The following is a 13,662-nucleotide window of genomic DNA, read 5'->3' on the forward strand; positions in this document are numbered from 1 at the left end:
AAGACCTAGATATATTACAGATGCTGGAATGTTATAATTAAACCATCCAAAAGGAAGGTCTTTGTAATACAATGTGTCCATAATTAATCCTGAGGGTGATTATTTGATCCAAATTTATTACAGCAGATAAGACAGAATGCCAAAACAGCCCTGATATCCACAGAGAGGAAGACACTATGAACAAGTACATTCTCATCAAAACTTTGTTAATTAAAAGCACTTTTTTGACATCAAGTCTACAGCAGTGAAAAGAACAGTTTTGTCCAAGAGCGACTGCCAAGCCTGACAATCCTTATAAAAAAAGATGCATTCTAAGTTTATAAGGAAAACCTATATTGCCTCAATGCAGCCTACTGTGAGACAAGGATTTATGCACAGAAAGGCAATAGATCAGAAAAAGAAAAACAGTTACTCTACGTACATGGACATAAATAAGGATAAGAAGTAGTAGACACTTTATGCTAATCCTACCAAGCTGGGGATGATTGTGACCCCAAACACCTGTATGACAGGACATGTTAATGGGATCTATGCTATTCCAGAAGATCAGAACTTCCAAAATAAATCTCCACCTGCATCCTCTGCAGTCTTACTCTTAAGAAAAAATAACTCTAGAAGCACAAAGGACCTCAGACTAAGCACAAAGCAGGATTATGAAGGGTCAATAATTAATTTTCTAGCTTCTGCATAGAACTATGCTTCTGCCCACAGGTTTTAGCAGCATTAATAGCATTGTAGCTTTCAGTAACACTCAGTAACATTTCTCTGCTGTTAGTACTCCTCATTCTTATAAGATCAGCTAGTTGCCCTGAAGTGCTATATCAAAAGGAACAGCAAGACTTGCTTTCCTGTCTTTTTCTTAACTAGGAAGAAAATGAACCCTGTTCTACCTGAAGCCAGGACAATACCCAACAGAAGCACAGTATGAAAATCCCTTCTTCATATTTAAAAACCTAAATAATTAGCCCCACAATTAGAAGGCAAAGAAGTTATCAAATATCCACAGAAGTGAGATAAGTGTTCAAGGTGTGTCCCAATATCTGAAAAGAAGGACATGTTCCTTTCCCATCTAAGGAGAATGATTTCTACAGATGTGGGAATACATGAAACCTGCAGTTTCTGCAGATCCATGATGTCCAGCCTCCTCTTCATCCCTCTGATTCTGTGGTTTCAGGAACAGACAAACCTTTGTATGCATAATCTTGATTGCAACCTAATTAAATGTACTACACAGAGCCTGGTTCTCCTTGCAGGCTTGTAACCTATTGTGAGTAACAGGAATTTAAGCAGCTGGAAAAGGTCCAGAACAAGAACAAGCTTTTCTGGGAAACACCCCACTCTTCACAGCCCATGCATTCCAATACATTCTTATGTTTTAAATCTATTTATAATGTTGCTGAATATTTTGTACCTTAAATTATATTTATTATCAAAACTATAATACAGCATGAGTCACTTTCCAATAAAACCAACTGTAGATTATATGCCATTTGAATTCACCTGCCTTCTGCAGGGTTCTAAATCCTTTCAGGCAGTAGGGGGAAAAGTTTAATTTAAGATTTTAATCTTTTTCATATATTATAGCATTTCTATAATGGATTTTGTGCTCCTGAAAACTAAAAGATTGACAGCTCAGGGTATTATAGATTTATTAATCATTGCTTAAATGGGTAGGGTGAACACTGTTAAGCACTGCCACAATACTTGCAATCCCAGTCTTGAAGGCAGAATGCATTTTCTAGGTGACTTTATTTTTAATGCCAATTGTCCCTTGCTAAGCAAGGATAGAACATCTTAAATAATTAAGAACAAGAGATATTAAAAACTCCCATGAATTCACTGATAAAACACATATGGCTATTATTGCAATACGCAAACATCTGAAGTTTCTAAAAAAACTGAGGAAATTTTAATGAAAAAAACCTCAGTATCTAAAAACTAGAAAACACCTTTTTTGGAAATGAAGTACAGTGGAAAAAAGATTGTTCATTACAAGGCTCTCATTGTCCCACAATAAATACAGCACATAATTTTTATAACACATAATTTTTATAACATCAGTAATGTGCTCCAATCACTTAAGCTATGATCTATATTGATGAAGCATCGCATAGTTTCTCTTACAAAAAGATTCTATAATTAAATTATTCCTTGTTAGCCCAGCTTTATAGCAGGTGGACGTCACCTGATCATGTTCAGGAGAAGAGTAACTACAGGAAAAACACTTCTGGGCCTTTCCTGATCCACCATACTGCGGTGGAACTGCATGATAACTCAGGTTAGTATGAACAGAAGAGAAAACTCTTTTTTGTTGTTGTTTTTTTCATTAATATTTGCACTCAGTAGTAGTTCATAATATCAAAACATGCAGGGTTTTGCTCAGCTAAACCTCACAATACTGATGTCAAGTATCTAGATCAATATTATTAAAATAATGTGTCTCTAGGACACAACAGCTTTAGATACTGGGTATTTAAATCACTAAAACTAAATACAGAGAATAAAAATATCAGAATGATTCAGCTGCCTACCTGGATATACTAATTTTTCAATCCTTTCATTTTGCTACAAAGTACTACATAGAAATACATTTTTACCTGGCACATCCCAAGCTAGAAATATAGAATATGCATCAATGACTGTGACATTATATGGGACATGAATTTTCTCTGGTGTTCCTGCTGGTGTTTGTATAACATATTTATCACTAGTGTTGCTGCCGCCCCAAGTGCTGGCTTCCAGCTGGTAAACATATCTGCACAAACACAAAAAGATCAGTGGACACTGCAGTTAGAAGCTTTAGGCATATCAGCAACAGAACATTTCCATTTTCACCAATTTAAAGTGAATACAATGAGTATTACAAATACTGCATTAGTGAAGATTTTCACATTCAAGTTTTTCTAATGTGAGAAAAGTAACTTAAAATAATAACCATAAAATCAAAGATACCAAAATAATAATACTTAGAACAATAATTACCATAAAATCAAGATACCAAAACTCAAATACTAGTACTAAATACTAATACTAAAATTCAAATTAGCTTACATAAGCAAGAGAAGTATTGACTCAAAAAGTGTCAAAACTAATTTCAGAATTACTTCTATAAAAATATCAGCAGTCACTTTTGAACCTGTATGTTCAGTATGCACTGGAACATCATATACCACCTGGCATTTTTCAGAGTATATTCCATGATGCAAAAATACCTATCATTGAGCTACCAACAAACCATCCAATAAAAAAAAAAAAAAGAAAGCTTTGCTTCTTTGAATCAGAATGACCTATTCTCAAAAAAGAAAAAAAAAATTAAAAGTCCTTTGATTAATGTCTTTTTAACTTCTGAAAGACTAGCAAAAGTGTTCCACCAATTTTGAGTAATAAAGTAATATTTCAAGAGAATTTTCTTTTGTTCAAAATAAGTTATATTTTGTACATTTCACTAACACAAGTATCTATGTCTTTCAAGGTCTTTCACCTGTTACCAGAGCTCGTTAACATGCCTTACCTACTGTTAGGCTGCAGGTTAACATCTGTGAAATTCAGGTCTGTGCTGCCACCCAGGAAAATCTGTTCTCCATCACGGAATAATCGATAATGAGTAATGAGCCCATTGGGTTCCTCTGGTTCACTCCAGTACATTTCCACTTCTGTTGAGCTGACTATGATATGATGAGGTTTTGGCCATACTCCTATTAAAATCAAAATTTTTAATTTTATGACAGAAACTCAAAGGTGTTTTTGTTTTCTTTTCCCATACTCGTGCTGCTGTTTTCAGCAAAGTAATGAAAGCATAAAGCACTGCCAGGGAGAATGACAGAATTTAACACACTTTCTGTATTTATCCTATAACAAATGCAACCAACTAGACAAGGTAAAGATTAATGGAGAAAGAGGCCAAAGGCTACTGCCTTTATATGCCCAGTAGTCTCTGCATATTCATTTGTGCTTTTAAAAAAATTCATCTTTCAATTCTTTGTTAGTGAAGCTAATGAATTTAGAGATGAATTTGGGGAAATTTTCACAAAAAGAAAGTAGAAATGCAGTGCCATGCAGTAAAGAGAATGTGGTAAGATATAAAAACTCCAAGAGACAGATTCCCTTGCGTAAATATCTACATGATAGCTTGATGGATGGCAGTGGAGTTGTGCACCTTGTTAATCCGCCAGAAAATACAAGCCCGTATGACCATCTCTTTGCACTTCTGTAAGAATGACTTTCTCCCTTACCATGAGGAGCAGCTTGTAAAGTTTGACCTGAAAGTGGTTGGCTGGAAGCACACCCAGCAGATGTGCATGCAATAAGCACAAAGCTGTAATTAGTGTATGGCTGCAGACCTAAAAAGAGCAAACAGAGTTTAGGCTGAGATGTTGACATCAATCATTCCAAGAATTATATCTCTGCATAGAAAGTTACTGGACTTAAAGTTAACTTATAGCATTTTTGGCAAACATAAAGAATTAACTATTCTTATACTACACGTGAACAATACTGAAATGGTGAATTCTCACTAATTTAGACACATATCCCCTACTGATTTAAAAGACCAAACAAAACAATTCAGACTGAATGTCTGTCTATGCTGCAATAGATCTATGGATATCCCTCATACACCTGAATCAGCTTTAAATCAAAAAACTTAGATGACACTGGCCATGCAGAAAAACACCTGAAAGTGCAATTGCTTAGAGTCTTCAACTTGAAAACCTGAATAGCCTTTAATGTTTTGAAAATGTATTACTAATACATTTGCAATAATAAGATAATAAAATACTCACTCGTACATGAAACCTTCGACTATATTGCAAGTAAGTCCAAGGACTACGACCTTCCCAAAATTTTTTTTAAATTTCCCCTCTATTTTTCCCCTATTTGATAAAAGACTTTACAATAAATGCTACAAAGCAGTTAGAAGCTGAATTGACAACCAAGCCCTCATTACTAAATATTAATTTCAGTTACTTGTAATTTTTTTAAAACCTTTTTTTCAGCTCAAATCTTCTATGCTGTACATCCTTGAATGAGATGAGAATATATTGCTTTGCCTTTTTCTTGAAAATTTTCAAACATATTTGTGCTGTGTGTTGATGACTTCAGATTTCACATCAAGTTGCCTGTGGTTTAAGAATTTGACTTTAGGGATCCTCATAAAATTGTACTCACAATTTGGTAAGATACTGAGCTTTTAGAATAGCCAATTCTGTGCACCTATTAAAGGCTTCTTTTAGTTAAATTGTTAAAGATGCAGATCACTGTGAGATCACTTTAGAGCTCAGCTGGAATTGCTGATCAGCCTTCCTCACACAGCACCCCCTAGCCCACAACACAACAACTTTGCTAAACTATTATTTTGGAAATTTCTCAAAATTGATCTTTAAGATATCACCAGGCACAAACACTGAAAACCCTTTTCTCACATTTTCAAGGACCCCCTTGTTAATACCTCGCAATATATTACATAAAGGTTCCTGTTCCTGAACGTAAAGGATACAAAAAGTATAACAAGAAGTAAATTATACACAAAATCTCTTTGAAAATACTAAAATTGCAAAATTAAACATTCAAAAACTAGGAAATCCCATTGCCAGGACATTGTACAATACAAATTGATCCTCTTTTGTTCACAGGCTTTGTGGCACAGTCCTTTCTAAAACTGCCTCCAACAAGCGGTCTACAGCCTGATTAATTGTAATTTGAGACTTTTTCTTGCAGCGTCCACCCCTAGAGTATACAGATGCTTTATTAACACCAACTTGCTGAGCATTCCAAATGTCTTAAAACAGGACCAAAACAAAAAATCCCCCCAACCAACTCCATAAAAAACCACATAAACTCAAAAAACTAAAAGAGAATATTTTCTCTCTCAGAATCAGGATATCGACTCAAAGAGACTGAGAGAACCAAAAATCTCCTTGGAGGTGCCAGGAAGCCATTTGGGATTCCTGGGACCTGGCTGTCAGACTGCCTGGTGTCGTGCAAAACTTTATATATCCAAGCACAACTGGTGCCTTCAGCTGCAGCTCTGAGAGCTCAGGAAATTCAGGCCAGGTAATGAAAATGAAGAAGAGGTGGTTGTGACAAACTGTGGAAGACTGAGATGTGCCCTCCTCAGTACCACGGGCTGAACAAATATGAAAGCCCTGGGTGTCAGACTGCCTTTGGCAGTCCATGCCCCCAGCCCCACAGCGATCCACGCTTGTCCCTCTGGGCTGGCACTGCCCCAGCTGCCTCCCTCCCTGTGCTCCATGTTCCTGTCTCCTTGAAAGGGAATGGAGCTCTGGGCAGAAGCACAATTAGGCCCATCCACACTGAGACTCCCAGAAGGAATTAATCCATTAAACACAGCTAAAGCTGAGGCAGCAGTTCTCCATACAGAAGCTTTCTTTTATTCCTCCCTGGAAGAGGCACCGACTGTGGACTGAACAAGGCAGTAACCCTATGGACAAATGACTGTACTGCTGTGTAATGTAGATTGTTTGTGGGGAAGTGGCTGAATTAGGATGATACAGGTCAATTCATAGTTATTATATGGGTCAGTTTTTAAGGATGTGGCTTTGTGATCCCAACAGTGTACTTTTGATGTAGCTCCTGCATTTAAATGGAGTTATTTAAAGAACAATGCAACTCAATGGCAACAAAAAAGCCTCTGCAAGACCTTTGTTTATAAACAAATCCTTGCTTACATCTAGCACCAAGATATTTTAATTAAAATACATTACAAACAAATAAGAGTGAAAAAAGAAGCAGCAATTACATAGGAAGTAAAATACTGAATGGAAGACATGCAGGCTGCTTAACAAATTGAACAAGATGTGAAGGAGAGAAAATAAAGAGATGACTCAGAGGGACAGCCCTTGCTGTAACCTAATCATGAGCTGGAAGTGAAGAGAAGAGAATCATGAACACTGTGTATAAAAGCAAGGAGGGAGAAAATGACAGTTGCAGACTGGAGAGAGGCAGAGGCATGGAGGAAAGCCAAGTATTTAACATTTCAGGATAGAAAAGATTACTGTGGCAACAAATTACTTGAATTCCCCTAAAGGGAGTCATGTTCACTTTTAAAGGAAACATGCATAATAAAGCAATACTCATTTACAACTACACTCAAAAGAGAAAAATGAGCATTAAAAAAAGAGCACATGCTTTCACTAAATTTATTGGTGAAATTCTGAAACCTTTAATTCTAGCCATATATGGAGCAGTCGCTCACAGCAGATTTTTATCTAGATTATTAAAGCTTTGTATTAGATGCCTTGTCTTATGCTTTGGAAAGCTCTGTGCAAATCTATGTATGTGACTGATAATAAAAACAACTAGTAAAATAATATTGAAATATAAGCAATATTTTGCTTTTCTAATGTCTCTACTTGACTGTTCCCTAGAAGATCTTTCTCCCCTCCTTTTTTGGTTTATTATTGTGAGAAATTTTTAATTTTTTTGTTTTGGTCAATTTAAGCAGTCTATTATATTGTTGCAGCATTTGTCATTTACCAAAAGGCTATGGAACGGTGTTTTTTTTTTTTTTTATGAATGCATTGTTCTATTAGGTAAATCAATTCCTTCTGATACTGTTTGTCTCCATTTGTGGGTATGGCTCCAGCAAGGTCAGTAATTAGCTCCCAGGATAACGCTCCTGGGCCCTGCTGTGGGAATTTTACTCAGGAGGATGTCAGATTGCTGACCACAGCCTCCCACAACCCCTTCACCCCCAAGAGTTTCCGTCAGATAAATATTATTAATGATTCAGTGCTGCATATGGAGAGAGACCTGATCAGTGACAACACTTTGGTATCTTTTCAGATTTCATCGCCCTGAAATGGAAAATATGTTCAGATGAAAGAATTTCAAACTATTCAGTCATAAAGTATTCATAGTATTGTTTCTTGTACTAAAACAAACATTCATTATCTTCTTTGATTTTGACCTAAAAATGATCGATCCTAAAAACTGTTGATACAGCTTCTTACTTGGGATATTAACTTTGGTGTATTAAAAGGGGGGAGCTGAGAAGAACCTTTTCTATAAACCCACCTGCTGCTGCTGAAGAGGGCACTCTTGGCTTTCTTTTACAATTCCCCTAATTATTTTCCTCAGTCTTACCCTCTGCCTGGCCCCACTGCAAAGCATTAGCAGGCCCATTTGTAAAGTAGTAGTAACACAAAGTGAAACAATGCCATAACTGTCATCCAAATTGTTCTGTACAGGGTACTGGAAGTGTTCAGTAATAAATGATATAAAAAGGTCTTTTATTGACAAGCTGCCATGTGCTGTTTGCATTAGAGAATATGAGAAGATGATGGCTGCTGCCCCTAGGTCCCAGTGGCATTCAACTCAGTGAGATAGCAGAAAATGCTTCAGTTTGCTTAAAGCATTGATAACACCTCTAAATAATTAACTGAGGACTTCCTGTCTTCAATTACTTAATGCTTTTTTTAACATCTTGAGAGGATTATAAGCAATTTATGGATTTCACATGATGAGCACATTCACCACTATTCCCACAAAGCATTTGTGGGATCATGTTTCCAAAGCTTTGATGTAATTAAAAATAAGCAGCAAGACAATGGTGCCATGGCAAGGTGCTCGCCTTCACGTCTGCCATTTGCGAGACCCGAGATTCAAAGTCTCCACAAATACTAATGCTACAGCTTCATTAATGTTCAACTGTTGCTCAGGGAAAAGCTGGCAGTTTTGGAAAGGAAAAAAAAAAAGAAAAAGAAAAAACAAGGATAATGGGAAATCGAAACATACATCCACAGGGAATAAGACAAACAGTTCAAACATTTGAGATTATGTATGAAGTGAATTTGATTCTTTTATCGTATTCTTTTAATTTAGAGAGCAATAATTACCCACATTGCTAAATCACTCTCATCAATTCCACATTATTACCCAAGGAAGCTCCTGCAGAAAACAGCAAAAGATTTGATTATGACTGTCGGGAGGAATGATCACTTATTTCATTCCTGGCTTAACATGGCCGCACTGGACAGTGGCTTAACAGAACAGGCACACAAAAGAAAAAAAGATCCTTGTTTCTCAGGAATTAATTTCATTTCCTCTCACTTCCAACTGCTAAGTATTGTTGGCATTAAAATGGAGATATAACTGCCTTGGTGGAGCATGAGAAATATTTTTCAATGGGCTCGATAAATCACTCCTTGTTGGAATGTTCTTTCTTCCCAGTGTAAACTTACCACAGCAATTCTAAAACATGTACCACCGACTCTGGCTAATATCTCATGCCCAGAAGCACTGAATATGGAGAGAGGAGTAATACACCATTGATGAATTTCACACTTGAGCATGATATTGTGAAAGAGGAACAGCAATCTTGCTCTTCTGTGAGTGACTACAGCAGAGACAAACTCTTTTAAAGCACTAAGGGATCCACCCTGTTCAGGACTCATGCTTTGAGGGCTATTTGAGAGTGCCATCTATGCTCTAGAGGATTTATGTGCTCTAAGTCAAATTCTGCTCTTTGGCTGGCTGTCATATGGTGTGTACAACAGAGGAATCTTGAAATTTCCTACTTGTGGGGCAAATAACCTAGGGAAAAATTAATGCATTTGTGAGATATAAAAATTTAATGAGCAACCTGAGGTCAAAGAATGAAAAAAAAAATCCCATGATGCTTACGTTCCTGCTCTGTGTTCAATAGGAGCAATTCTAAGAGGAATTTTGGCTCAGTGTAACATTCAAATATAAGTAAAAATTGAATATATAAAAAATAATACATTTGAGGTCCAAGCCAAACTTTCCCCCAGAATCCATGTATTAAAGCTTCTCTCATCAAGTATTTAGAAAAAGGCTATAAGCAATATATAATATTATAAACAGAATTTGGGATCTTTCCTGTTCTGTCTTCCTTTCCTTTTTATTATCTCAGACATAAAGTACTGGATCCTTCCCGATCCTACACTGCTACACATTCACAACAGCATTGCTGCACATCAGTGATGTTAAAAAAAAAATTTGAATCTGTATGAAGGGATGGCTGGCCTACACAGAATACCTAAGTCCTTGAGCACACTACAAAGCATGCATCTTCAGTCGAGCTGGACAGATTTATTTTAAAATTTTGAAATTAAATCTATTAATATTTTAACAAACAGCAGCTAGAAATGAAAGAGATTGGAAAAAAATAAATTTAAGATATGTAAAGTCATGATAAAGCATTCCAAACTGTGACAGTGCAGGGGATTTCAAAGTTACTGACAAGTGGCATTTTTAATATATTAATACTGTCTTATATCTTAAGGACAGGACATTAGCCTGTCAAAGAGCTTTGCCTCCTTACCTGACACTGTGTGCTGCATTCTGCCTGCAGCATCAATGTATATAAGTCCTCTCCCCAGCTGACTGATCTGGTACTCTCTGATGATCCCATTTGGTTTCTTGGGTGCATCCCAGGTTAAATGCAACGCTGTGGAGTTCAGAGCACTGACTTCAGGTGGCTGAACACTCTCGGGGACTCCTTGGACAGTGACTGCAACTACCTGGAGACATATGAATTAAACAGCAATTTAATGTAATAGTACACCAGATACCATGATCAATGAGAATGTCACTTTTGTTTTAATATGTTGTTTGGGCTGGCATATCATTACCAAGGGGCTAGAGAAGTAGTTACTTTTTTCCTCCTTTTTCACAATGAAATCTGACCTTGAATACATTACATAAGTCTGTGTCTCCAATTTATCACAACAGGTTCACCACGTTTTAGCTGCAGTGTATGGCACAGGGTGAAACAACAAAAAACTGTATTGCTTGAAAACTCTTGATAACTCTCTTCCATATGGTTTGTCAGTGTCTCTGCATTTTAACTGCCTGATTTCATATATTTTAAGCACCAGTAAACATGGGGCTAAGTCTCCATATATCCCATGCAATCTGAACTCTATTGTAGTTATCTGCAACTCCATACTTCCATAAGGAATCTAAAGATTTTGAAAGATAGGATAAGTTTGCACTCGTTAAGTTCTTTCTACCAAAAAAGTAAAAAAGGTAATTTTCTATTGACACATCTCCACCATCAGCTACAAAAGAAGTATTTCCAAATTACATTGGTTTAATAAGTGAGTCAGACTGTTTTCTCTTTGAGAATCACTTTTCTTTTTCTGTTATTACCACCATAAAGTATTTATATTATGCTGGAAATATAAAATGTGCCCTCTATAATATATTGTCTTAGTGTATTTGGTGGAATCAGTCCCCACTTGGAGACTTCAGTGTTTGCAACAGTAAACTCCTTAATTACAGGCAAGTGAAACAAGTAGGATTTATTATCAGGTCAGTGGTTGCAGCAACTGTGCCTACAGTTTCCAGACCACAGCTCTGTGTGCAGGCAGAGGGGACTATCCACCTATCTTCATCCCTCTACATCAGTGTTTTTTATTTTAGACTTCTGGCTGAGATTTGCATGAATAAGGAAAACGTTTAAACACCTTCAAAAAAAAAAACAATCTCACAGATATAATAATTACAAAACAGAGTCATTACTCCTCACCTCTGCCACACAGACCTTACCCTTGTAGTCCTAGAAATTCATTTTCAAAGAGGCAAGAATAATATTGTGGAAAAGAGGTCAGTTAAGAAATCGTTTTTGCAAATAATAAATAAAGGAGGTACTTAGCAAAATAAAAACCAGAGCTGGCTAAATAGTAACATTGGTGATTCAAAGTGATACACAAAGAAATGAAACTCAGAAAGGGAGGTAAGAGATCCTGTTTGCTTAAAACTGAAGCTGAGGCAGGTTGCACACAAAGGGACAGTAAAGCCTGAAGCAGGTGCAGATATAGAAAGTCAGCCAAGAGTAATATAGTGAAAGAAGGCTTTTCCACTGGAGTGGAAGAGTAAGAAGTTTGTAGAAAAAATTGCTAGACTATAACTAAAGCAAATATCTAAGAAATACCAAGGAAGAAGAGGCTATAGACCTCCTAGTGAGAAGCAAAAATTTAATTTTCTGGTTTAGAGAAGGCGCATTTTAATATTCTTTACTCTATTCTGCCATGTACAGCTTTCTCTTTAACAAACATCAGTTCCTACAGTGCAATTTCAGCTTTGCCAAGACTAAGACACTCCTTTCTTCTTGTGTTTGCTTTATCAACCTGGGGTTCCAAATATTCACCTGTCAGTAGCTGAATCCAAATCAGATTATTGATGTTTTTATCACTTACTCAATAATCAGCGTGCCTTCAAGTTACACCTTTCCAAAAGCATTTCAATGTTGCCACACTGGCTGATAAAATCCTGGCACCAGTTTCCATGAAGCCCACTTCACTAACCTTGCTGCTGTCCGTGCAACCAGCCACAGTGCAGGCTCGCAGCTGGTAGGAGTACTCTTGGTATGGCTGGACACCGCTGGTGTCTGTGAAGCTCATCTCTGTTCCTCTAAAATGCTCGATTCCGTTTCGGAGGATGATGTAGTGAATAATAGGACCTATTATTCAGAAAGAAAGTTTTCCCTTTTGTTAGCTGAGGGATCCTGTGTCATGGGATAATAACCTACTCTGCATACAGAAAATATTCAATGAAATATCCACATGGCTAGAGTAGCAGATAATAATTCTGATTAAATGCTGAACGTCCAATTACCAGCTACTTTCCTCAGCATCTGCCTCAGCATCTGAGCAGATCCCATTTTTTAGTGAGAGATCTACTAAGTTTCCTCACAGTTTGAAAATAATAAGCAAGATTTCCTGAAATCCCCAAATCTTTTTAGGATGATTGTCATTTTCTGATCATATTTGCACACTTATTATTAAAACTGTTCTCAAAAGAGGCTTTTTGGCACTTTGTAAAGATATAATAAGTTGTTTTCTGTGAAGACTCTCCTCTTACTTGCAATGAAAATTATAGCAACCTACAAAAAAGCCTTCCTGCAGAGTTTAGGAATATATGTACTTCAGCGACAGGGGTTAATTAAGACATGTTTTCTCATTTAGGAACACTGTCATTGGAATGATAGAAAAAGCACTTATAAAAATGTATCAATACCATTTGGTTGAAGTGGTTCCTCCCAGCTGAGCAGTATCATGTCTTCTCGATTATCGACTTTGGCCCATTTTGGAGGACTTACACCCTGTGGCACATCTTGCTTAGTGACAGCTCTGCTAACTTCACTGAGACCTCTTCCATAGCTATTCCAAGCAGCCACCCTGTACTCATATGTGACAAAAGGTTCGAGGTTCACATCTAGGAAAAGAAAATTACATTTGGATCATCTCAGTCTTTTTAAAATACAAAATAACTTTTTTTTCCCCCTGGGTTTACAGATAGAAATGGATGGTATTCTTTAGACAGGGGCATTATTTTATCAACGTTTTTGAAAGCAAGTTTACATGTTAGGTACTCATTGAATTTCGCTCATTGCATACCCCTAAAGTCTCCGCCCCGATTCACAGATTACTTCTTCAAAGAATTCTGCTTCATAGAATCATAGAATGGCCTGGGTTGGAAGCTACATTAAAGACCTTCTAATTCCACCCCCTCTGCCATGTGCAGAGACATCTTCCACTCGATCAGGTTGTTCAAAACCCATCCAGCCTGGCCTTGAGCAATCCCAGAGATGGGGCAACCACAACATCTCTGGGCAACCAGTTCCAGTGCCTCACCACCCTCACAGTAAAGAATCTCTTCCTAATATATCATCTAAAC

At 37.0% G+C, this 13,662-nt stretch overlaps 1 protein-coding gene across 1 annotated transcript in view; it reads right to left on the reverse strand.

Annotated features, from left to right (window-relative positions):
* Nucleotides 1-13,662, reverse strand: part of USH2A (usherin) — a 374,541-nt gene that overhangs the window by 69,381 nt on the left and 291,498 nt on the right. Inside the window, 6 exon segments of the mRNA XM_063152181.1 lie at nt 2,598-2,755; nt 3,512-3,695; nt 4,233-4,340; nt 10,304-10,502; nt 12,291-12,445; nt 13,003-13,200. Coding sequence (XP_063008251.1) covers nt 2,598-2,755; nt 3,512-3,695; nt 4,233-4,340; nt 10,304-10,502; nt 12,291-12,445; nt 13,003-13,200 — 1,002 coding nt within the window.

Source organism: Melospiza melodia, chromosome 3 (assembly GCF_035770615.1).
Source record: "Melospiza melodia melodia isolate bMelMel2 chromosome 3, bMelMel2.pri, whole genome shotgun sequence".
In the NCBI taxonomy this organism is placed as follows: domain Eukaryota; kingdom Metazoa; phylum Chordata; class Aves; order Passeriformes; family Passerellidae; genus Melospiza; species Melospiza melodia.